Here is a 26,879-nt window from a genome sequence, read left to right as displayed (position 1 = left end):
GAAAAGTAGAAATTTTTTGATTCTTTTTTTTTGTTCTCCAGAATAAAAAAAAACCGGTTCATCCCGGGAACAAAAAAATAAACCGATTTTATCAAACGCAATTCTCATCCATTTTTGTTCCTGAGAACAAAAATTAAAAAAAAACTCATTCCGGGAAGGTTGTCATGCACACCCTAAAATATATGAAATTAGTATTTGAATTAAAATTGGAATTCCTAATTTTAATTATATTGGACCGTGCATTTGAATTGAAATTTGAATTTTCAGTCCAATTCCACGAGAAATAACTAGGGAGGAGATGATGGAGAATAATAGGCATATATAATGAAAATTGGTCACAATTTTCTTGGGCGAACACAGACGCCCTCTCGACCAAGGTTCTTAAGCACACAAAATGTTTGCACTCAACGTTTTCAGAAAGTATATGTTTTTTCTCAATTTGGGGCACAAAAATATTAGATATAACATTTTATAAAATAGGTTTATTTTTATATTTCACATGATAAACCAATTATATGGGAGCACAAGTTAAATAGAAGTGATTTTTTTTCTCACTCTATTTATTAAATATACATATCGTAGAATATATTAACCGTATCAAATACATATTATTTATTAAAAACACTATTCTTCAAGTCACTTTTGCTATTTGAATATAGAAATAAATTGGATTAACAAACATAATTTTTTTTGAAGAAAAAGAAAATTCTAATCCAGTAGTAATTATGAAGTAGTAGAATGATAGTGAATATTTTTAATAATAAGAATATTTCTTTCAATAAATAAATAAATAAATCCAATATGAGCCATGTGAAATTTGCGGTAAAGAGAGATCACCGATGAAAGAATATAATAAGATCGATTTAGTAAAATATAATTTGGAATCTTTCTCTCTCTGTCTTAACTCTTAAGAAAGATTGGTCTAATAAAAGAATAAAGTTAACTCTTGAAAAAGCAAAGTTCAGTTCAGCACTTCAGCTGTGAAGCATGATAAGAGTGGCAAGAGCGTTATATGGAGGAAAATGTTGTCCATTTTGACACACCGAAATTGCAAAAGATTGTGAGTGTGACCCCACCCCACAGTCATAGAAGCACAAAAAAGAAAAGAAAAGAAAAGATAAGAGAAGAAATGAAAATAAAAGTGTCTTTGTCTGCTGTGATTGTGCTGCGTAAGCAAGCATCAATAGTAACTTGAGCTCTCTCTCTCTCTCTCTCTCTCTCTTTTGTTATTACCAACCTTTTGCTTCGCTCCGAAGTAGCTTGCAGTTCCACTCTCTGCCTCTGCCTCTGCATCTGCATTTGGGCTGCTAGGGTTTCCTCAATCAATAGCCATCATCGCATCGCATTCCATCCCTGCTGCTGCATCTTAACTACCTACGTGCTGTGCTGTGCAGTGTGCACTGCATATTCTATATTCTCGAATCAGAATCAGAATCAGAATCTTAGCTTTTATTTCCTTCTCGGATGGTACTTTTTCTATCTCATAGATAATTTATGCAATGCAGCTTAGTCCTTCTCTTTGTTTATTATTGACCACCTTGTTCTAACCGTTGATTCTTCTTTTCGTGTTTTGCGTTTGTTTGTGCTGTATGTATAGTTATAACAGGATAGGAAGAGAAAGGAGAGAGAGAGAGAGAGACAGTTTGATCGGAATGTCGTCCTCGTCTTCGAGGGGGGCGGGGCCCTCGGAGCCGCCGCCGCGGAGGCAGATCATGCGGACGCAGACTGCTGGGAACCTGGGAGAGTCCATATTTGACAGTGAAGTTGTGCCTTCTTCTCTCGTCGAGGTTGCACCCATTCTTCGTGTTGCTAATGAAATCGAGAAGACCCATCCCAGAGTTGCTTATCTCTGTAAGTTCAAGTTCAAGTTCAAGTTCCGTTCTCAATCCTTACTTTTGTTGTTGTTGTTGTTTGGTATCAGGATGCATGTTAAGTTTCCTGATCTTGAATCTTGCAGGCCGCTTTTATGCCTTTGAGAAAGCTCATAGGTTGGACCCCACTTCAAGCGGTCGTGGTGTTCGCCAATTCAAAACCGCCCTTCTTCAACGCCTTGAAAGAGTAACCATTCTCATGCGTATTTTTTTTTTCTGCCTCTGCAACATGCACTTAACATCATGCTTCCTGCTTGTTGTCCGTGTATAAGTTCTGCATTACTTTATCGGTCTTTTGAGGAAACAAAGTTTTCTATATTTGATATGGGCTGCCTGCCATCTTGAAATGCACTTGCCTCTAATGCTCCTCTATACTAATTTAAATTATTTCATGCTAAGCCTCTCTCTCTACATAATTGTCAATTTGTTCCATCATTGTTAGGAAAATGATCCAACACTGAAGGGAAGGGTAAAGAAAAGTGATGCTCGTGAGATGCAGAGTTTCTATCAGCACTACTACAAAAAATATATTCAAGCTTTACAAAATGCTGCTGATAAAGCTGACCGGTAGAGTCTCTATATAATCTTCAATGTGATATGCTCTCTGGCTATTGTAGGACTAATAATTTGTCTCTTCTTTCAGTGCACAGCTTACCAAGGCATATCAGACTGCTAATGTTCTTTTCGAGGTTTTGAAGGCTGTTAACGTGACCCAATCTATGGAAGTTGATCGCGAGGTTATTTTTTTATAGCTCCTAAGATGTTATCTTTTTATTGGTGTTCCCTTATATGTGAATCCATATTCTAATAACTTGCTACATTTTTACTGGCTATTACATTATACGTATGATTTATTTGCAATTGCCATTGTAATAGATTTTGGAGACCCAAGATAAAGTTGCTGAGAAGACTGAGATCTTAGTCCCTTACAATATTCTTCCTCTTGATCCTGATAGTGCAAATCAGGCTATAATGAAATTTCCTGAGGCATGATCTTTAGTTTGAGGCATTTGTAATTTTGGCTACCTTGTGTTTAAGAGAATACTTATTCATATTTCTTTATAGATCCAAGCTACTGTACATGCTCTTCGTAACACTAGGGGTCTTCCCTGGCCTAAGGACTACAAGAAAAAAAAAGATGAAGACATTCTAGATTGGCTTGGATCGATGTTTGGATTTCAGGTAAAACACAATCTGGATCTGTGAGGTTATTTGTAGTTGGAATTTGGAATTCTGAATATTATTTACTTGAATGGTCATTTACAAATGGTGTATAAACTAATATGTGAATAATCCTAATAAAGAGCTGAATATAGGGAAACAAATAAGGAGTAAATCAGACCTATAATCTGTCACATATCTTCCCTATAATCTGTCTAATAGAATAAAAAATGAAATATATCAGAATTATTAAATTATACATTCTATATTTGCAACATTTAGTTGTTTGAACAGTCTTGTATTTTTTTTTTTTAACTTCTTCATTGCCTCCTCATGGTTTTAATATATAATTTATACAAAAATGCAGAAGCACAATGTTGCAAATCAGAGAGAGCATTTGATCTTATTGCTTGCTAATGTTCACATAAGACAATTTCCAAAGCCTGATCAGCAGCCAAAGGTCAGTTTTTAATTGAAGTACTTACACACATTTTCAATTTTACGGTCTGTTTGAATTAATTTTGTTTTTTAGTTCTTTGAAACTGTTTTGTAAATTTTTAAAATAAAAAGTGTCATTAATCTATTTATAAAACTGTTTTAATGTAGTTGGATCTAAAGTTATAAAGGAGTTGGATTTATTTATAAAAGTGTCATTAATGAACCTTCATAATTACAAGAATGCGATCGTAGAGCAATTTAAAATTGAAAAAAAAGTTGGATTTGTTTATGAAAATGCCACTAATGAAATTTCATTATTACAAAATTGCCACCACAAAAACAACAAAACCAAAAGACAATTTTTGAGAACATCTCTAAGTTCTCCAATTTTAGTTTTAAAAACTAAAAAACAGCTATTGTTTTGGGAAGGTATTTTTACAAAACAACACTTTTCAAACAATTTTTTTAATTTTTTTGTTCGAAAAACTAAAAACTGCTCTTAGAAATAGAAATCGAACAGGCCCTAACTTTTTTCAGAAAGAATTGTTTATTTTTGTTTAATATTTTTACATGAAAAGAAAAAATGAGGGAAAACAGAAGAAGTGTTTTCGTTGGTTGATCCTATGTTAGAGGCTACTATGCAGCATTTGCTTCTCCTATTGTTCCCTTTTTACTGTTTCTGATATTATGGAGCATCTGAAGTTTTTACTATATTGTTTACAGTTTAATCTTGAAGGCTGGCTCTGTCTGTCATGCTCAATTTAATACATAAAATTTAACGCTTCTCTAAAACTTCTTATATAAATGCACTCTGTTATGGTTGGAGGGTGGGGGAAGCATTTAATACTAATGTCTCAAGTTGCAGTGTTAATGGTTGTTGTTAAGATGCATGGTGATTTCTTTTGTTAAGAAGCATTTAATACTGATGATGATGTGTGCAAATTATTTCTTTCCTCAGGCTGTAAATGTATGCCTTTTAGCTGAATTTCATTTTTAAGGAGTTCACAAGGCCTGCACGTTACATAAACATTCCATTCTTTATTTCTGATGACAATGTATCTTCATTTGGGAACAATGTAAGGTGGTGTTTGTGGTTTGTTTTTTGTTTTCATTTTCAGTTGATATGTTCTCGTTTATAATTACTAAAGTGCCACATTATTTTCATATTGTTTCCTGTTTCCATGATATTGTGAAGGAAATACAGAAAACAGATTTTGTTGTTTTAACTATTTTTCCTTTGCAAATTCTTGAAAATGGGAAACAAAATGAAAAGTAATTATTAGTGAAAATCATATCAAATGAAAATGAAAACGAAAACGGAACATAAACCAAACCCAATCTTTTTCTTTTCAGTTTTCATTAGTACCACTATGCATACTGTAATTTGTGCCAGTTCTGCTTGTGACTAGTAAATTTTGTTTGATTAGTTGGATGAGCCTGCACTGTTAGAAGTGATGAAGAAACTGTTCAAGAATTATAAAAAGTGGTGCAAGTATTTGGATCGGAAAAGTAGTCTTTGGTGAGTGTTTCTGTTGTCCTAATGTTGAAAGATAATATAATTACTGTCTTGCTGACTAGGAGCTGTTTGTTTAAGTCTATACAGCGACAAGATTTTGAAACTATTTTCTTTGGAGATGTACAGTTTAACTTGTGTGTCAGAGAAATATATTATAAAATCATTAATATGATCTTCACTTAACAACTTAAGCTTCTGGGTTGAATTGCTTTACATGGTATCAGAGTTACTGTGACAAAGTGATCATGAGTTTGATCCTCACTGTCCCTCATCTTATCAATAAATAATTAGATATTGTGAAGTTTTTTAGCATAGGTAGGTGGTTCTCTGTATTGACTCTTGTGTGAGGTGGCGTGTTAAAGAAATATAATAAAAAACCATTAATATGAATTTCACGTAATAGCTTAAGCTATTGGGTTGAATTGATTGCCTTACACTATGATTATGTTAAATCTGTGTGCACCCTCTATTTTATCAATAAATAATTAGATATTGTGAAGTTTTTTAGCACAGGTAGATGAGCCTGTGCTCTTGTGTGAGGTGGAGTGTTAAAGAAATATAATAAAAAACCATTAATATGAACTTCATCTAATAGCTTAAGCTATTGGGTTGAATTGATTGCTTTACACTATGATTATGTTAAATCTGTGTGTGGGTATTTAAATTGATATGTGAGTTCTGATTCAGTGTCTGGGTTTTTATTTGTAGCATGTTTTAACTCTTATGTCTCAGTTCTCCATGTAACATACCTCGTGGATGCATATTGCAGGTTACCAACCATACAGCAAGAAATGCAGCAGCGCAAACTACTATACATGGGTCTGTATCTTCTAATATGGGGTGAAGCTGCCAACCTAAGATTCATGCCAGAATGCCTTTGTTATATATATCATAATGTATGCTTTGTAACTTCAACCAATCTATGATGTTTATTTACTTTTCCAGAAATGTTTGGGTCATCTTTGCTGTTTCCCATTTTCCTGATTTTTATAAATGTTTTGATGCATTCTCAAACTAATTGATTCCTGTATATTTTGTGTGTTTGCGCATGCATCAGCTTGTTTCTTTACAGTTTTCACCTTGGAACGAAAATAACAAACTTTTCCTGTTACCATTTCTTTGTCTCTTTTGCTTGGGTAATCCTTTTTTCTCCATAGTCCTCTTTCCTTTGATCTTCACTTTCCCATTGATTCCAAACCTTTTGACAGAAAGAAAAACCCATGTTTGAACTGTTGTGCACGATCCCTTGGACCAGTTGTTGGATAACCCTTAGTTGCTTTGGCACTATATCACATTTTGTTTCAAAATAGAGAGAGTAAGTGATAATGGAGCCCCAACAATGACACTTCATAAACCATAGGTTGCTAAGTGATAATGACATAACTGTACAAGGGTTTTTAATTTTTTTTTCACTACATGAAATTTTCAAGGTAATCAAGCCATGTCTAAACCTTTGAAGTAATATTTTCATATGAACAAGTTTGTTGAATAACATGCTTTAACCCTGTGACTTATGTGGTGGTTTATGTTTGATATGCATTTGGGAGCTGTATTAGTGCTTTCTAGTTGGGAATTGTTCCTTTACGGATTTCTGTATCTATATAATGCAAAAAACACATTTTTTTTTTAATTTTTTTTATAAATATTGATTTGGCTGTGCCTTGTGATATTGTGAATTCATTGTCTTAGGTACAAAACATTCTGATATCTTTACCAAATAGCTTCATTGTTCCTACCTAGTTGTACTTTCCTGGTTTATCTAATGTTTCTTTTTCTGAATGAAAAAATAGTTTAAATTTAAAAAGGATAATTTCTGTGAGAAGTAAGAAGGAACACAAAGTGCACTTATAAGAACTATTTGTACTTTCTTGATGTTTAAACCTAAGCGGGATGGAAATTAAGAGCATCACGACCTCATCCAGCGACTCTATAAAATTAATTCATACAAGAGTTTAAAAGGATACAAATTTTTTTATTGTTGTCATTTTGTTTCCTAGTGATACGTAATATGCTGTTTATGGCTATTTTCATTGGAACATTTAGTTCTCATATATGTGTGGATGTGTTCTCCCTATGGTTTGGGCATTTTCTGACATTATCACCTTTGCCTATTATAAATAATTATATGTTGGTGTCGAATGAAACTTTTTGATGGTAACTTACCACTTTTGTTGAATATTAACATTTGGGATCTTTTCATGATGGCTTCTGTAGATGGCTTTTGAATTGTATGGTATGCTTGCTGGTAATGTAAGTCCAATGACTGGAGAGAATGTCAAGCCAGCATATGGAGGTGAAGAGGAGGCCTTCTTACGGAAAGTGGTCACTCCTATTTATGATGTGATTGCAAAGGTTATTCTAACATTAATCACTGTCTTCTTTTCCTTCATTTTTGTTTGTGGCCATCACATCCATATAAAATTTATTTCTTTCATTTTTATATTGATAAAATGAAATTATTGATATTTCTTGGCTCAAAAGGAAGCTGGACGAAGCAAAAAGGGAAGGTCAAAGCATTCACAATGGAGGAACTATGATGATTTAAATGAATATTTCTGGTATAATTATTTCTTTTAACTTTCTCTAGTATTCATTATTAATACCTGTCTATGAATTCATTTTTAACGTCATAATTGTAGGTCTGCCGATTGTTTTCGGTTAGGTTGGCCAATGCGTGCTGATGCTGATTTCTTTTGTCTGCCAGCTGAGCAGCTACATATTGACAAATCTAACGTAAGCATTGATTAATAATCTCTGATTTTCTCCTCATATGTTGACGATAAGCTTGCTTTTTATTTGAGTTCATTGACTACTGACCCCAACTTATTCGGGATAAAGGTGTTGTTGATGCTGATGTTGACCATAAGCATTTAGTTTTCCCCCAAAATCTTTTAAGTGAGAGATTATTGTTGCAGACCCTCATGCCATACAGCTGGCCTTTATCCTAATCCAGTTGTTTCCTAATTGTCACCAACTTGGTTTCCTACGATTAAGGATGTTGATAATTTAGTTCCACTTTTTAGGAGATGAGGATTCTATCATGTTCTGTTTTAGTATTTAAGATAATTATCTCTTGTTTCCCCCTTTATCTGATAGTTTATGTATTTTAGGGATTAGATTAGATTTGTTTTCAAAATTGACTCAGAGTCAATCATCGGTTCCCTATATAATGATATACTGGTTACTTCCTGGTTCGATATGCCCATTTTCCATCAAAAAGAAAAATCATGTTATCATTTGCTTAATACTTGGAACTTTGGCTGAAAATGCAAAGAAAATCTTTTGTGCTTAGTTATGAATAATGTGAATTGTTTGTAGTGTATATGCCAGTCATTGCTGCCGAAACTTATATCTGCCACTGCATCTTAAGCCTTGCTACAACTTGTACAGGATGACAAGCCAGCTAACAGAGACAGAGGGATTGGGAAAGTGAATTTTGTTGAGATAAGGTCATTTTGGCACATTTTCAGAAGTTTTGACCGCATGTGGAGTTTTTTCATTCTGTGTTTACAGGTATTAAATCTTTTCTGCATTTTATTGCTCTCTCCTTCCATGTGAGCATTTATTTTTCTTTTAATCCTTTGCAAAATAAGATCTACCCCTGAAAATGGTTAATTTGTCATTAGGCTATGATTATAATTGCTTGGAATGGATCTGGGGATCCAAGTGTAATCTTCAATGGTGATGTATTCAAGAATGTCTTAAGTGTGTTTATAACAGCAGCTATATTGAAGTTTGGCCAAGGTAGGTACTAGCCAATATTATTTGCACTTATAATTCAATATCCAATTATGATATTGCAGCTTAACTTGTGACTTTGAGACTATGCCTCGTCCTTTCTGCATTTAGTCAACTGTGTTTCCGTTTGACATAGTAACCTAATGTGCTACTTTGACCTTACGTGCTGTACATTAGTGAAAGTTGTAACTGCCAGAGTAAGATTAAATTAGTGAAAGTTTTTGGTTAACTACGTAACAGTCCCTTTTAAAGTTTCAAGCAGGTTAGTTAATTGCACTGGTTTGTCGTGCTATCATGCACCATGCCATGGCTCCAAATTGAGGCTGCTACTTTGTCAGGCGGGTAAAAACCTCTCTTTCCCCCCATTTTTGTGACGCAACCCACCTAGTTTTTTAGGGTTTTTTGGTCATTTCCGTTGTGTCCCTCCCTTCTCTCAAGGCGTGACCCCGAGCCTCCCTTCTCTCACCCCACCTTCTGTTTGTGAAGTGTGTTGTCTCCATTCTCTGCACCTGTACCGCCTCTTTTTTTTTGGCAGTTCCATAACGTCCTCTATCTGTACTTTTTTTTTTCACAGCCCTATGTTATTGACTTGTTAATTATGCCTTTGATATAAGGTGATTGTGTATCTAGAATATGTCTCTTATGACTTTTGATATTATTAATGATGAATAGGTCTTTAATTATGGTATTTTTTTTAATTTTAAGCATTTATATGTATATAGTATAAATTACATTTTTATACATAATCTTCGATATAGCGGCCATCCTGCTATTCCCTATGTTGCTATCTGGGGTTGACTGCACTGTGTTGCTATCTGGAATTGACAACTATGGTTTCAAGGGGTGGTGGAACTGCTTTATAGAAAAAGAGAGCGGGCAGTTGTAAACTGAGGAAAAAAGCAAGTGGAATTGACGAGTGGAGACAATAGGTAGAATCAGTAGACCGTAGTATTTTGGTCATCAGGCATCTGATATTTTATTTTATATCCTGTAGGAGGAGCATTCTTCTCGGATTGCTATAGCTTTCAATGATTTTAAACAAAATGTATCCTTAATACTATAGCAATGCTTATAGGTTGTTTATTTTTTATTAAATAAGGGTTCCTTTATAGGAAGGGAAAAGTCATAACTGAAGGATAACATATCCTCTTGAAGTAGGCAAAATAAAGCAAGCATAATAGAGGAGAAAGAGAAACCCTTTTGAGGAGTTCATTGGATACATTCTCGCAAGGAAGCTTAAGCTAGTGTCTTTGAACAAAAGTTTTATCTGAGCATCTTATTTCAGTCAGGATTTTTCTCCTTTTTTTTTGTTGTACACTTGCTAATAGTTATTTGGAGGAGTTTCTATGTTTTACAGAGAGATAGCTCTGTTGAGCAAATGGCACATAAAGTGCACTACAATAATCACTAATTATTTAAACCCAAAGCAGTTTCCTTATTATCATACTATAGCTTTATTTGAGTGCTTTCTATGCATCAGTGTAATATCAACCCATTACGGGGTCCATTGCGCTTGTATAACTCATTTAGTTTTCCAATTGAATTGAGACAGTTCAGCTTGAAACACCTCTAAAGTAACCATTATGTGACTTTGAAGTGAGTCATCATGCTCTATATTCATTATGTTCTGTCTTGTTAGATATTTAGATCTTTGTCAATAGTATCCTATTCCTGATTATAACTTCCTCAGTGTGATTGGATACTTTGTCATAGTCTTGTTACTATTTTATTGAACAACTTAGTTGTTTGGGTATGTGCTGTGGTAAATTGAAGGTGCAGTATTCAAGATTCAGATCAAAATTTCATTATGGGAAGCTATTCTAAAACACATAAGAATGGCTTGTCTCCTTGTCTTAGCAATTAGCACTTATATAATATGTACCCCTAAGACTTGGTTTCATGAAAATTAAAATAAGAAGTCAACATCTATTTCCTTTATGTTTTTATTTTTCCTGCTGTAAATGTATATTTTAGGAATACTTTCATTTCAGAAAGTGGAGGTTACTCATGTTAATCTTCCTCCCCTCCCACTTGGCAGCTGTTCTTGATGTAATCCTAAGTTGGAAAGCACACCAGAGTATGTCACATTATGTCAAGTTACGATACATTCTAAAAGTTGTTGCAGCTGCAGCATGGGTGGTTGTTCTGTCAGTTACTTATGCGTATTCATGGGATAATCCTCATGGGTTTGCTCAAATCATCAAAAGTTGGTTTGGAAGTGGTTCAAGTTCGCCTTCATTGTTTATTTTGGCTGTTGTTTTTTACCTGTCACCAAATATGATCGCTGTGATATTCTTTCTGATGCCATTCATTCGTCGTTTTCTCGAGAGGTCGAACTACAGGATTGTGATGCTAATTATGTGGTGGTCACAGGTAGGCAGTGATTCATCCTTTTTTTTTTTTCCAATTTGGTACACCTAGAAACAGTTTTGTGCCATTATTACTGTGATATTTATGTTCATACTTGATGTTTCCGGTGCTTTACAATTGTCAGCCTCGTCTGTATGTTGGTAGGGGAATGCAGGAGAGCTCATTTTCGATTTTCAAGTAAGAATATAAAGTTGAAAAGTTTCTTTTTCCTGTGAATGGTGTAATATTCCTATGCATCTGATATTAATGTATCATTTTTTATAACATCAGGTACACGGTGTTTTGGGTCCTACTTATAATTACGAAGTTGGCTTTCAGTTACTATATAGAGGTGATACGTTTTAACTTTTCATTCCTTCTGAAACTCGGAATATTCTTTCAAATCTTTCATTTCATTCAGATGACTCTGTGATTGTCTTTTGCTTATTCGTATTCACTTCTACAGTTTCACACAATTGTGTTTATGAATATGTTTTTTTTTTTTTTTTTGGGATCTCGTATCCTCCATTTTCTCTGTAATCTTCTCCTATCTTAGTGAATTTCTTCTTTTATCAACTTTTTGTTACTTGTTTAAACTTTCTTACATTCTTTCTATAGATAAAACCTCTGGTGGGACCTACGAAAGCTATAATGAGTGTAAAAATCTCGACTTTCCAGTGGCATGAATTCTTTCCCCATGGTAATAAGGTTGAATGCTCAGGCTTTCGTATTAGTTCATTTTCTTAGAAGTTTTTTTTATAAGTGGTTGTGTACTTTGCAGCTAGGAACAATATTGGCGTTGTAGTTGCACTTTGGGCTCCAATTATTCTTGTAAGGGTTTATGACATACCTGATTCACATCATGTTATTTATATCTGTAGCATAATCATATAACTCCTTTCTTTTCTCAGGTATACTTTATGGATACCCAAATTTGGTATGCCATATTCTCAACCTTATTTGGTGGGATTTATGGTGCATTCCGTCGCCTTGGGGAGGTTAGTAGATTGTTCACTCCAATGATCACTGACGTAGTGATTTCTTATGGATCTTCAGTTTTTCTTGTTTTTATTTTGTGGATATACTTTGGTGGGAAATCTAAGAAGGTTGAAGTTATTGTTGCTGTAATAATAGATATGCTTATTCTTTTTCCTCTGTTCCTGTCGCTTCTCCAAATTTTCTTTCACTTTTGGGCAGTACAGCACTAAAAGCAATGTTATCTGTCCATAATCATGTTACTAGAAAGCCCCCAATCAAGAAGGTGTATGCGAGGAGAAATAAAGATGGGCTCAGTCTACATCACTATAACTCTTGATTAGTTCTAGACTTGCATGCATAGAACAATGACTATTGAATAAAATATCTTTTGCTCTTAAACAATAATTATTTTTCTGCATCTTAGCTGCTTATCTTGGTTTCAGATACGGACCTTAGGAATGCTTAGGTCTCGTTTTCAATCATTGCCTGGTGCCTTCAATGCCAGTTTGATTCCAGAGGAAACGAAGGAGCCAAAGAAAAAAGGATTAAAGGCCGCTTTTTCTCATAGATTTGCTGAGGTTAACTGTTTTACTTTTATAATCACTTGAGCTTGTGATATAAAATTAGAGCATCTTGTTGTTGGATAACATTATTTTGGCCGATCGATTCAGATCCCATCAAACAAAGGGAAGGAACCTGCAAGGTTTGCACAATTGTGGAACCAAATAATTACTAGTTTCAGAGAGGAAGATCTTATTAGTAATAGGTAATTTGAGGGTTTAGTATTCTGGTTCTTGATCTGCTTTCTCTCTTGCTGGACCGCTGGATTTTTTCTACAGTAGTGTGCTGATGGTTATACTATTCAGGGAGATGGACCTTTTGCTTGTTCCTTATTGGGCTGATACTCAGTTGAACCTTATACAATGGCCCCCTTTTCTACTTGCTAGCAAGGTTTTCTTTCTTTCTTTTTTTATTGTCACTTCTTTTTGAGACCTAGCTACCTTCATTTCCATAAATCATTGAATAATTCTATTTGTGGCTATATGCTCTTTAGATCCCAATTGCACTAGATATGGCCAAGGACAGCAATGGAAAGGATCGAGAGCTGAGAAAGAGAATTGAGGCAGACGACTACATGTCTTGTGCTGTCCGTGAGTGCTATGCTTCATTTAAGAGCATTATTAACCAAATGGTTCAAGGGCCACGGGAGATACCGTAAGTCGCTTGAAGCAGTTTGATGTAGTTGTACTCTGAGTGATAGTCTAGTGTAATATTCCTGCCTAGCTCAAAATGTTAAGTGATTATAGGCCACTTGATAAAATGCTATGGGGAAGAGCTGGCTTTATCACTCTTGATGATATATCTTTTCAAGTTCAAACTGACTTATAAAACGTTCCTGTTTATCTAATTCCTTTTAACTTTGTTGGCATATTTCATTTCAGGGTTATAGAGTACATGTTCGATGAAGTAGACAAACATATAGAAGCGGGTAAATTGATATCTGAATTCAAAATGAGTGCTCTTCCTAGCCTCTATGGACAGTTTGTTCAGCTAATAAAATATTTGGTAATATTTTAGCACTCTTTTACTCAATTTAGTACTTTTTTTAGGTACATCTGTTTAGTACATTTAGTTCCTTTTCAGAGTGATTGTCAAAATCTTACCCTGGTTTTTAAATTATTGCAGTTGGAAAATAGTCAGAAAGATAGGGACCAAGTTGTGATTTTATTCCAGGACATGCTGGAGGTTGTGACAAGAGATATAATGATGGAGGATCAGGATCATATATTTAGGTGATGCATGCATATATCCCCATGTCTCTACCTCTTTAACAAGCATCTTCTTCCTCCCCCCTTGATTATGATTGTATCATATTGTTTCAATAGTTTGGTAGATTCAAGCCATGGAGGATACGGACATGAGGGGATGCTTCCCCTTGAGCCTGAGCCACGGCACCAGTTATTTGCATCTGAAGGAGCTATCAATTTTCCAATTGAACCATTGACGCCAGCTTGGACAGAGAAGGTTTGTTACCAATTGATTTTTTCTGCTTAAAGTTTGAATGGTGATGTTCGTTTTCATGACTTCTTTAATTTTTTGTTAGATTAATCGGCTTTTCTTGCTACTTACGACAAAAGAATCTGCAATGGATGTACCATCTAACTTAGAAGCAAGAAGGCGTATTTCTTTCTTCTCAAATTCTTTGTTTATGGACATGCCTGTGGCACCAAAAGTTCGCAACATGCTTTCATTCTCGTGAGCTTTCTTTTAGTCCCAAATCTTATGTTTTCCTGTTGAAATTTGTGAATCAGTTAAGTTATAGATTGATATGGATGTGCCACATAATAGATTTGGGAGGGTATATTGCAGCTTCCAATTACCAATGCTGAGTTAGCAGCAATTGGTTAGAAGGGAATTAGTAAGATGGGAATTGGGTAGTTAGAGTCACACCCATCTTACGGAACTGGTTATTAATAGCAAGGGGGGAATTGTAACACCCCGTTCCCCGGACCGGTGTGTTTTCATTAATTATGATAGTAAACACAATTACAATCACAACGGCTCATTTAAAAATATGGGAAAACTTTTTCTTTTTATTAACATTTACAAAACTTCGCATTTATAAAAACATCCATATAAACAATTTACAAACTGTGATCGTAACTCAAAACTAATGCGGAAACATAAATACTAATGCTTTAACTATCACACAACACCTATCTAAGGTTGTTAGGTGATTCCCATAAACTAACAAAGCAAAATACTCAATGACATAATTTCCAAACTAGAGTATGCCTCGGTTTAAACAAAACTGGGCGTGATCCACTCACTAATAATTTTCCATCTTTTACTATGTTAAACTAGACTCCTCAAGCTTTCCAACAAGGTATCACACGCCTCAAACGGAGTTCTCGCTATAAGTTGATCCTTCAAATCTGTCAACACAGCTCTACAGGTTCACCAACATCCCTCACGGCTCCTGGAATTCCAGACGATCCACTGATCGGATTGCTCTCAAATTTTTATACAGTATACTAGACACCTAGACCTTCAATTTGGTATATCATAAGCCTAATTTTAATAAGAAATGAGGGAGGTAGAATTTTTTGAATCCCAGACCCGAATGCAGGTCCAAATGGCTAGTTTTGGGCAGCCATCACTCATTGCGACACACAGGGTGTTTTACAACTCGAAAAGACGCCAAATTTTAAGTCAGTATAGCTGACATCCTAGGCTTTAAAATGAGGTATGGTCTCCCAAAGTTAGGTAAAAATCGGACCAATTTCTTATAAATTTCGACAGCACCTCCTTTGTTTTATTAACTAATTCCAGTTATACAAGTGTGTTCCAATTTCTTATAAAGGCACCTAATTGACCATAGGGTGGCACACAAAAGCTCAACAAACCTTGGTGCTCTTACAACCCACAATATACAACAACTAAGATCATTACTTAATTTCCAAGGTATTATCCATCATACTTATATTACAAGCTACTATCTGTTTCAATCACATTATTCCATTTTCATGCATTTACCATAATCAAAATCACATCATTACCTAGAATAAGCCTATTGTCTTCTCATCATATACATCAATGTTTAATTACACAAGATCCTTAAATGATGCAATAGAATTTACTACATTAATGATATAACTATTACAATTCCTCGCTACTTTCACATAATACAATCCATACTAAAATTAAAACTACTTGACTTAGTACAAAAGCATGAACAACCAAGCATGACAATATCCTACATGCAAGAAAAATGTTCATACATTAAGTCAAGAATATATATAGGCAATAATAAATAAACCACTCTAAAATCCCAAAATGCGGATGCAACTCCAAATCCACAAATGAAGTCCTAAGTAGGCCTCTTGCCCAATGCCTCTCCAGCTGCACTAGTGGTACCTGAAATATAAACCCTATAACGCGGGGTGAGATTTGACAATCTCAGTAAACCAATGGTCTTGGAGGGTCACTCCACCCAATGACTCACACAAATGCAAAGCAGTAATAATATACATATAACAAGTCATATATCAATCAATCAAAATGGGCCTAATTCCAAGAACATATTCCCTGGATATAATTCAAGGAACCCATCTTATAACTCCCGAGACATTCCTAGTACCGCTCCCAAAACGAAGACAGCACTATGGCATTATACCAATGGAAACTCCCTACAGAGACCTATCCAATGGAAGTCCCCACAAATCTATCTATTGGCCAGAGATACAGGTATATCAAAACATATATCAAACAATCATGTCAAAATGCATGAGCATGTCATATTACACACCATTACAATCCACAAATTCCAATCACTACCCCAATGGGCGTGGTGGAGCACAAACAAAGATTAACCCCAGGACAAAGAGTTTACCTTGTAGAAGCTTCCAATCTAGATAGCTTCCACCACAAGTTATCTCCCAAACTTTCACTTTCACACGAAATGCCTACAACAAAAGGTCATTCTATTTCAATTACCAATTGGATCATCATGATTCACAATCAAGCAATTACACATTAGAGGGAGTTTTGCACTTACCAAAATCCTTATGGTTAAGGATCAAAGGCAATCCCAAAAGAGCTCCAAGAGTCAGTCCTCAACGATTGGGTTCGAGGGAGACAATCTACATGATCGTACAAACCATGTCATCAATAACTTGTCCAACAAGTCACAACAAAACAATACAATGCAATCCCCCCATCAATACCTTAGGTTCGGCCACAAGGCCCAAAAATGTTACCCAATGTGTTTTAATTACATCCAATCATCTCTATGGCTACACAACCTTTTTCAATACCATTACAATCCTTATTTACTCTGCATTATAATTTAGCACCATTTTCTCCCAATTTACACTATAATGGCCGAGGGTTACCTTAAAGGAGTCCAAAGTGATTTTTCAACATTCCAATGATTTATGGCACTTGTTTAGATCATCAACCAAGTCATCCACACACCACACCTCGTGATTATATGTCCTAACACATTTTTGCACCATTTTTCCTAATTAATTGGTCTAAGGCCGAAGATGCATATCAAAGGGGCCAAAGGTTTTCCAACCAATTCACATGCATTACACACTCATTTTACCTTGTTATTAATGATTCAAGTCATCCATAACTTATTTACACAATTCCTCAATAACTTGTTTTACAAGAAATCAACATTCATCCATCCAAAAATTGTCTAAGTTACAAAACTATATCACCATAATTTTTATTGGTTCAATCATCGTCATTCATCATCGTGAGCATTAAATTCCAAAGAGACACTACCATTACATGCTTCCAACTAATCAACTCACACATACACTTAGGTCATCACATTTTCAATCCAAAGGAAAATCCAAGAAAAGGTATGGAAACTTACCACAAATCAATGCTTAAGCCCCTTATGAATGACTTCCAAGCAACCAATTAAGCAACAACTACCAATGGTTCCACTTTCTTCAAATTTTTGTGACTTTCAAGGAGAGATATCTCAAGATGTAGAGGTTTTCAAGGAGAATGGAGGTGTGGGTTGAGTTCACTAGGTGTTTTACTTAAATTTTCATGTAAGATACTAAGCCATTTGATGAAGGAAAATTGAAATGCCAACTTGCTCTATACCTTGTGATGGCCGCGGGTTTTGGACAAAATTGGGGGTGGAAGAGGTGACTAAATAGTGTTAAGCACATATGGCTTTAGTTCACTTAAGTGGGATGGGTCCCACTTGGTCGGTTTTTCACTTAAACTCATTTAACCCACTAATCTCCAATTACTTCATGAATCATTCATTAAATAAAAAATTTAATATTCACTAAAGTCCTTTACTTATACTTTAACAGGTGACTCCAGAGTTTCCCGGTAATTTGGTGAAATTACAATTTTACCCCCCAGTTGTGCCCTGTAGGCATGTTTTTCCAAAAACCATTAAAATTCACTAAATATTTCGAACAATCACTTTTCTTAACTCTATATACCTCTTTCAGCATATAATCAAATCCTAGATCAGTAATCTTGTTTCTGGTTTACTCGGTGGAATTTTCACGGCAGTATTTTATCCAGTAAAAATCACTATTCATCAATTTTTCAGAAACTTGCCTATCCACTCCAAATTTCGTTCTGAATCCATTTCCAGTATTATTTTTCTCAAATGAGGTCTAATTTTACCATCTCACTTATCAGGGTTACGCATTTGTCAATTTACCGTTTTACCCTTCGTGTGTATTTGGACTTAAAACTCGGAGTTTCCCATAAACATACCCTCTAACCCACAATTTAATTATTAATATTCATTTCAAATATATGAGGTGTTATAGGAATCATTTGGAGTCATCTTGGAAAGTTGTGACTCTTGGGCTCATGGGAGAGAACCAGAACCTCTCAAATTGTTTTGGATATCAATATTGCATTTTTCTTAATTCCCAGTCTTGTAACTTTTGTTTGTTCTGTAATTTTCCTTTCCATTTCTTGTAGTTTTCCTTGAACACTACAGTGTAATAGCTATATTGGGTCCGTGTTTGTATTCAATATGATTAATACAAGTTCCCTTTCCAAATTTTCCTTTTCTCTGACTCAGTTACGTATCATAGATCTAGGAAATATCCCCTCCCAATTTGCAATTTGCATTATCTTAACCTGTTCCTTTTCTTGCATTCTTGTTGACTGAAGATTCAAAGTTCTGTGGGATTTTGCTTATTTTTCACAGTATGCATAATTAACTCTTCAGTTTGGCATGTGAAACATTCAAGATTTAAATTCTGTGAAGTACTTTTGTGACCAGAAGTTTTAGTTTGTAAATTTTATGGGCTATTCTAATATTGTGAAAGGCGTGGCTGAATTGAATGTTTAGTTTTCTGAAGAAGTTCTCACGGATAATATTTTTTTTGGAGGTTTGACAAGAAAGAAACAAAGTTGTATTATCCATCATAGTGTGTCTGGCTAAAAGCTTCATAATTTTATTTTATTGTATTTCAGCTTTAAATTGTATCCCGTTGAAATTATTAGAGTAAATACCCTTTTTAGTCCCTGTCAATATCTACGAAGTCCTTTTTAGTCCCTGACAATAAAAAAAGACCAAATCGGTCCTTGAAATTACAAAAAAAGGGTCATGTTAGTCCTTATGTCAACTCCCAAATATGTAGAGTGGCCCTTTTCTTGTACTTTCAGGGACCGATTTGGTCCTTTTTTATTGCCAGGGACTGAAAAGGACTTCGAAGATATTGCCAGGGACTAAAAAGGGTGTTTACTCAAATTATTAATTTAATGGCATGAGCACTGAGAATTATTTGTTTAAAATTATTAAATCCCTATCAGTTTAGGTGCATGTACATTTTTATTATTAATTTTTGGTTGTTGTGGACTTTGGTTATAGGGTTTTAACACCATATTATACAGAAGAGGTTCTCTTCTCATTACATGATTTGGATTCACCGAATGAAGATGGTGTTTCAATACTGTTCTACTTGCAAAAGATTTTTCCAGGTTCAATTTTACCCCTAAATCTCTTTGCTATATAATTGTGAAAATTGGATGGGATATCTAATGCATTTCTTGTTATCTTTTTGGTTATTGATGCACAGATGAGTGGAACAACTTTCTTGAGCGAGTGAAGTGCTCTAGTGAGGAGGAACTTAAAGGGAATGAATCCGACGAGTTAGAAGAACTTCGTCTTTGGGCATCATATAGAGGGCAAACTTTGACTAGAACTGGTTCTCTCTCTCTCTCACGAACAAGCATGCATGCACATATACAATTTAAGTGCTTTTGTATTTATTTTATATAGTTATTTTCTAGCCTCGAGAGTTTAGAATGTCACTTAAAGTTGCAATTGACTGAAGTATTCTTATTCATGCAGTAAGAGGTATGATGTATTATAGAAAAGCTTTGGAGCTCCAAGCTTTTCTTGATATGGTCAAAGATGAAGGTGACTGTTCCTTCTCTCTATAATGATTAAGTGGAATTTCTTTAGTTGCATGTACTTTGGTTGTCACTTTATTAGTTAATGAAACTTACAGCTTGTAGCTTTTTTTGTTGGGTTTTGGCTGATATAAATGGGCAGACTTGATGGAAGGTTATAAAGTCATAGAAAACTCAGATGATAACTCAACGGGGGAAAGGTCATTGCGGACTCAGTGTCAAGCAGTAGCTGATATGAAATTCACATACGTGGTATCATGCCAACAATATGGCATTGACAAGCGATCTGGTGCTGCTCGTGCACATGACATATTAAGGCTTATGACAAGGTAAGCATTGGAGGTTGTGACATGCTATCAGAATCTATGACCAAGTGGTCTTAAGTTCGATCCTCGCCACTCTTATTTTTCTAATAAATATTTAATTCTGGAATTTCTTAACACAAGTAGGCGGGCTTGTGCATTGTCCACCCTTCAAGACCATTGAGCTCTTATGTGAGGGGATATGTTAGAAATATTAATATAAAATAGAAAAACCATTCATTTGTTTTCTCTCAACAACTTAAGTTTTTCGGGTTGAATTGACACTTTACATAGTATCAAAGCCTATGTGATCAAATGGTCATGAGTTTGATTATCACTGTCTCCGTTTTCTAATAAAAAATAAAAAAGTAAGATAAAATCAACTCAAGGAAAACCAAAAAAAAATAGGCATGTGTATTATGCGCAGAACAAGCCTAAGGGCTCTTGCGTGAGAAAGTGTGTTAGAGATATAAAATATAAAATCATTAATGTGACATTCACTTAATAGCTTAAACTTTCGGGTTGAGACGTGGCGTTGTTACTTGTTGTGGTGGATTATTGCTCAACACATTCACGGTGGTATTAGAGCTAATGATTGATTGGCCTGTGCTAGCTAGGTTATTAGCTAGGCCAAGTATTTGAAGATGGTGATTAGTGTTTGGGTTTGTGCCTCTGGGTCCATGTTTGAAACCAAGACTTGCACACTCTTGGTTGATAATCCCATGAATGCTTGAAGAATCTCCCTCTGTGTGAGTGCTATAATTTGTCAACTCCCTCTCAAGCAAAAGCTTCTTCGAGTATTCATGGGGTTACCAACCAAAAGTGGGCAATGGCTCTAGAGGCACAACGCCACGTATCAACCCAAAAGTTTAAGTTATTAAGTGTGTAAAGAACCAATTCAACCCAAAAGCTTAAGCTATTGGGTGAGGCTACATTAATAGTTTTATATATTTCAACACGCTCCCTCACACAAGAGCCCACTGGGCTTGAAGGGTGGACAATGCACAGGTCCACTATCTGTGCGAACAAAGAAATTCCACTTGAAAGAAAGTGGGGAGCGGCGAGGATCGAACCTGGGACACGAGGCTTTGATACCATGTAAAGAACCAATTCAACCCAAAAGCTTAAGCTATTGAGTGAGGCTACATTAATGGTTTTATATATTTCAACAAAGTGAATGTCACATTAATAATTTTATATATTACATTTCTAATAGAGGCTCAAGAGTTTTAGTCTTGGTGCCTAATGTGTCTGTTTTGTTAAATTTGTAAAATATTTTGTGGTTATTAATTGGTTTATATATTTTCATTTGGCAGATATCCTTCACTTCGAGTTGCCTATATTGATGAGGTGGAGGAACCTATCAAAGACAGTAGACAGAAAAAGATCAACAAGGTTTACTACTCTTGCTTGGTGAAGGCTATGCCAAAATCCAGTAATTCTTCGGAGCCTGAGCAGAATCTGGACCAGGTATTTGGATTTTGGTAAATGAAGCCTGTATATGATTTTCTCTTCAGTTTTCCTACTAGGTTAGAATCCGGAAACTGAGTGCTGATACCCTGCGTGCCCATACTCCAAGTAGCCTCCCTTAATCAGAGCTTGGGCTAGATGTTCGATTGGGGAGTATGTTGATAGAAATTAGTCATTCGTAGGAATATATTTTTCAGCTTTGAGCATCTAACTTCAAATTTCTCCTTTCAAATAAAATTTTATTTTGTATAAACATAAATAAACTCTTCTATAAAGAAACAATGGTTCTGTATTAGTTAATTCAAGCCAGGAAGAAACAATGGTGTCCCTCTTTACTTTCTAGTAACTTTTTTGAATAAAATTAAATACGCTCTAACTTATATAAAGAAACAATTGTTTGTTTTATTTAATTTGAGATAGGAAAAAATGTTGCGTACTGTATCTATAGAATTTAATACAACTCTTGATACAAAATGTTGTCTAAGCTATCATTTATTTACTTCGTAATAACATCCATTAATATTTACTTAATCCTCAATTTGATTGTCTTAATCAGGTCATATATAAAATAAAGCTACCTGGACCAGCGATTTTGGGTGAGGGTAAGCCTGAAAATCAGAATCATGCCATAATTTTCACACGTGGAGAAGGCTTGCAAACAATAGATATGAACCAGGTACGATGGTCATATAAGAAGAGCTCATCATTATAAGGTCTCATCATACCATGTGATTAAGTTGTATCTTTTATAGGATAACTATATGGAAGAAGCTTTGAAAATGAGAAATTTGTTGCAAGAATTTCTTAAGAAGCATGACGGTGTGAGGTTCCCAAGTATTCTTGGACTTAGGGAGCATATATTTACTGGAAGGTAAATCCATATCGGTGTGTTTGCAACTACAAGTTATAATTTCCGTTGTTTTTCTGACTATTGTCTTGCTCTGGTTTTAGTGTTTCTTCCCTTGCATGGTTCATGTCAAATCAAGAAACAAGTTTCGTGACAATTGGTCAGAGATTGTTGGCTAATCCCTTGAGGTAATTTGTTCTACTGGTTCTTCTTTCCAAGTGCAGGATCATATGGACAGAAATTTGGAATAAACCTACTGCTTTCTAATTCTAAGAGAATTACTAAATTAGAGAGAGACAGAGAGAGAAAGAAAGAGAGAGCAAGTTCTTAAAACTAAATTGAAACCGAATATTAAATCTGTTAGAAATTGGTAGATTGTCCTTATTACAAATATTTATTTGTGTAGGAAATTAGGATTAGAATTTTTCCGCTTTTATTTCCTATTAATTAGTGATTGATTTTTTCCTTTAATAGGAATTTGAATATTGAATTTGCTTCTATAGATAGGATTAGGCTGATGACCAATGTTGTTAAAACATAGAGTTTACGTAAAAACGGTAGGGGTGAGTAAAAGCGTAAACGAAACATAAGAGTTTATTAAGTATGATTTTCGTTGAATGAAACGCTAGTTGAAAATTTTCTCTTGCGTCGACCGGTTCCTTTACATTGATGATCGGAACTCTAGGTATGATTTTTGTGGTAAATACTGGTTGGTGATGGTTTTTGGAAGAGGGAGCTTCCGATTTGACAATGGAATCAAACCTGCTCTTGATAGTCTGAATATTGAATTGTATTACAATAATAACAGGTTAAAATATATATACACCACATGTGAGTTAAATAAGGAAGCAAATCACTCCTAATAAAGATGAAATGCAAAATTGATTCTTAATTGATTCTAGAGAGGAATTAGAGATTTGACATCTGGAAAATAATCTTTCTGATCTTCTACAAATACATAAGATTTCTGCTGGAAGTCCAAGTTATCATTCTCTTGGGCAGACTGAGTACATAAAAATAAATGTATAATCTGCATCCCTTTTTCTGCTCATGTAGGGTTCGTTTCCACTATGGTCATCCTGATGTCTTTGATAGGCTTTTTCACCTTACAAGAGGGGGTGTCAGTAAAGCCTCCAAGGTTATCAATCTGAGTGAAGATATTTTTGCTGGTACAGTGTCTTCCAGTTCCTTTTTATTTGCTTTGTATTTGATTGTATTTTCATCAGAGTTTTTCTATGTTATTTCCAGGCTTCAACTCTACACTCCGTGAAGGAAATGTTACTCATCATGAATACATACAAGTTGGGAAGGGAAGAGATGTGGGTCTCAACCAGATTTCTATGTTTGAAGCAAAGATAGCCAATGGCAATGGAGAGCAAACACTAAGTCGAGATGTATACCGACTTGGGCACCGTTTTGACTTCTTCAGAATGCTGTCCTGTTACTTCACCACTGTTGGATTCTATTTCAGCACTCTTGTATGTTATCACCAGAGTTAACATTTACTTGCATATTATTTATTTTTATTTTATTTTTTAAAATTAACTAGGAAGAGCCCTATTGGTAATAGGAAATGACAGGTGGGGGACAGAACCCCCTACCCAGAGCAGCTCCCTGATCTTAAAGACCAGGGGAGGTACAATGTGAACTAAAAATTCTATGGTCATATTTTTTTAGATTTTATATAATGGGTTTCTGAGCCTTCCCCCCTTTTCAATTCTGTGCAGATAACCGTTCTCACTGTTTATGTATTCCTCTATGGTCGCCTTTATCTTGTTCTCAGTGGGCTTGAAGAAGGTTTGAGTACACAAAAAGCCGTTCGAGACAATAAGCCTCTTCAAGTGGCTCTGGCTTCTCAGTCATTTGTTCAAATTGGATTTTTAATGGCCTTGCCCATGTTGATGGAAATAGGCTTGGAAAGGGGCTTCCGAACTGCACTCAGTGAGTTCATCTTAATGCAGTTGCAGCTGGCCCCTGTATTTTTCACATTTTCACTGGGGACAAAGACTCACTATTTTGGAAGGACACTACTTCATGGAGGTGCAAAATATAGACCCACAGGACGTGGGTTTGTGGTTTTCCATGCTAAGTTTGCTGATAATTATAGACTTTACTCCCGTAGCCACTTTGTCAAGGGTATTGAGCTCATGACATTGCTTATTGTATATCAAATATTTGGTCATACGTACAGAACTGCAGTTGCTTATGTCTTGATTACCATATCGATGTGGTTTATGGTGGGCACCTGGCTGTTTGCTCCCTTCTTGTTCAATCCCTCTGGGTTTGAATGGCAGAAAATTGTTGATGATTGGACTGATTGGAATAAATGGATTAGTAACCGAGGAGGTATAGGTGTACCACCTGAAAAAAGTTGGGAATCTTGGTGGGAAGAGGAACAAGAGCATCTCCAATATTCAGGAATACGGGGAATCATAGTGGAGATATTGTTATCATTGCGATTTTTTATCTACCAGTATGGTCTCGTTTATCACTTAAAGATTACGAAGAAGGGCACAAAAAGTTTTATGGTAAGTTTTAAGTTATGTTCCCTTTTTCCTACCTTTTTATCTCTGTTACCACAATTTGGTGAGTTGAATGGCATAATGGATATCCTTTCCTTGGCTAACAGGTCTATGGCATTTCGTGGTTTGTGATCTTAGTAATATTGTTTGTCATGAAGGTTAGTAACAAGCTGCTCTGTATCTTGTAGGGGCATTTTATAATTGTACATGTATGCTTCCACGATGTACAAATTATTTGTAGGGGCATGTTATAATTTTACATATATGCTTACACAATGGATGCAATATATTGTCTCAATGGGGCCTTTGCTCATCTTTGCATTGTGTGTTAGGAGTTTTCTTATATTGAATTTAGTAAGATAAGGAGGGTCTTGTTCATTTTCTTGCCTACAAAGTACAAACACTACTTTCTTATGGTCTAACAAATTTCAGTTTTTTTTCCTCATTGTCTCAGACGGTGTCCATTGGGAGGCGTAAATTCAGTGCAAATTTTCAACTTGTCTTCCGACTAATCAAAGGATTGATATTCCTAACTTTTGTCTCGATTCTTGTTACTTTGATTGCTCTTCCACATATGACATTGCAGGATATTGTTGTTTGCATTCTCGCCTTCATGCCAACTGGTTGGGGAATGCTACAGGTGAATTTTGTTTCCATTCCCTCCCTACTAAACTAATGCATATTCTTTTGGAGAGGTGTGCTATATCCCCAATTATTTTATTTAGTTATTTATTTGTGAAAAATCGGGAACTACAAAGGACTACCGGGCAGGGTAAAGGGCCCGCATAACATCACGGATCATGTTATATCCCCCATCTATGTGAAAATTTTCTGAATGTTAGCCAGAGACTCTGAACTTCTGGAAGGACTTGTGAACTCATTAACTTTTGATTTTGAATTTCATAGATATCAAATTAGGGTAATATTTGTATATAATCTGTCTTTAGTTAAGTGTATTTATTTATTTATTCATCTTCCCTTTTGTTTCTTGTCTAGTATCATGGGGCAGATATATTATAATTATACTATTGCATTATCTTTTTCAACTTGTTTGTGGTTTAGGTTTCTCTTTGTCTTTGTCATTGTTATTTTATTTTGCAGATTGCACAAGCGTTAAAACCTATAGTACGCCGAGCTGGATTTTGGGGATCAGTAAAAACTCTTGCTCGCAGTTACGAGATTGTCATGGGTTTACTTTTGTTCACTCCTGTTGCTTTTCTGGCTTGGTTTCCTTTCGTTTCAGAATTTCAAACACGTATGCTGTTCAACCAAGCGTTCAGCAGAGGTTTGCAAATTTCTCGTATTCTTGGAGGCCAAAGGAAGGAGCGCTCTTCTCGCAACAAGGAATAGTTTCTTAAATAAAATCCTTGGTTCTGGTTGCACTAACAGCTTCAGCAAGGTTTTCTGTAACAATTCTAACTAGTAGTGACTAGGAATGAGAAAGATTCTAGGCTTCACTTTCGTTACAGCATTTTATTATTATTATTATTATTGTCAAACATCAATGAAAGTAATTTTGATTTAAATTTGGCTTCACCTTTCGTATCCCTTGACCATCTGACACTTGCGTATTCGCTTTGGTCTTGTTCGTTGATATTTGGGCCCTTTGCTATGCATCTTTGGAGGGACTTGGAACGTCTCATCTTCCTTGAGAGAATGACAACATTAATTATAATGGGGCCTATCATTATTTGTGTAGGGTGCATTAGACTTGTTTTTGTGTTTTTCTCTGATAATGTTGAGAGGGAATATGAGATGATTCAATTC

General features: G+C 35.3%; 1 protein-coding gene across 1 annotated transcript; it reads left to right on the top strand.

Moving 5' to 3' along the window:
- The first annotated feature begins 1,443 nt into the window (after window positions 1–1,443).
- On the top strand, window positions 1,444–26,602 carry LOC133310679 (callose synthase 3-like). Its single transcript, XM_061511640.1, has 44 exons — window positions 1,444–1,467; window positions 1,598–1,851; window positions 1,958–2,058; window positions 2,314–2,438; window positions 2,515–2,608; window positions 2,748–2,858; window positions 2,937–3,053; window positions 3,400–3,492; window positions 4,898–4,989; window positions 5,756–5,882; window positions 7,201–7,338; window positions 7,468–7,544; window positions 7,626–7,719; window positions 8,377–8,499; window positions 8,613–8,730; window positions 10,763–10,934; window positions 11,055–11,097; window positions 11,219–11,271; window positions 11,365–11,425; window positions 11,692–11,773; window positions 11,855–11,904; window positions 11,985–12,071; window positions 12,495–12,629; window positions 12,723–12,817; window positions 12,918–13,002; window positions 13,106–13,266; window positions 13,494–13,617; window positions 13,738–13,844; window positions 13,938–14,076; window positions 14,156–14,307; window positions 19,427–19,536; window positions 19,635–19,763; window positions 19,910–19,978; window positions 20,114–20,300; window positions 21,590–21,743; window positions 22,300–22,419; window positions 22,496–22,614; window positions 22,695–22,778; window positions 23,647–23,759; window positions 23,839–24,068; window positions 24,318–25,118; window positions 25,220–25,270; window positions 25,567–25,752; window positions 26,214–26,602. The coding sequence occupies exons 2-44, from the start codon at window positions 1,653–1,655 to the stop codon at window positions 26,460–26,462; spliced, it is 5,757 nt and encodes a 1,918-aa protein (XP_061367624.1). The 5' UTR covers window positions 1,444–1,467; window positions 1,598–1,652; the 3' UTR covers window positions 26,463–26,602.
- The last annotated feature ends 277 nt before the right edge of the window (window positions 26,603–26,879 follow it).

The sequence above is a fragment of the Gastrolobium bilobum genome, unplaced genomic scaffold (assembly GCF_033153095.1).
Source record: "Gastrolobium bilobum isolate Gb01-03AN ecotype WA unplaced genomic scaffold, APGP_CSIRO_Gbil_v1 utg11324, whole genome shotgun sequence".
NCBI lineage: Eukaryota > Viridiplantae > Streptophyta > Magnoliopsida > Fabales > Fabaceae > Gastrolobium > Gastrolobium bilobum.
Note: the sequence above shows the minus strand (reverse complement) of the source record. Positions and strands in the feature narration are given on the sequence as shown.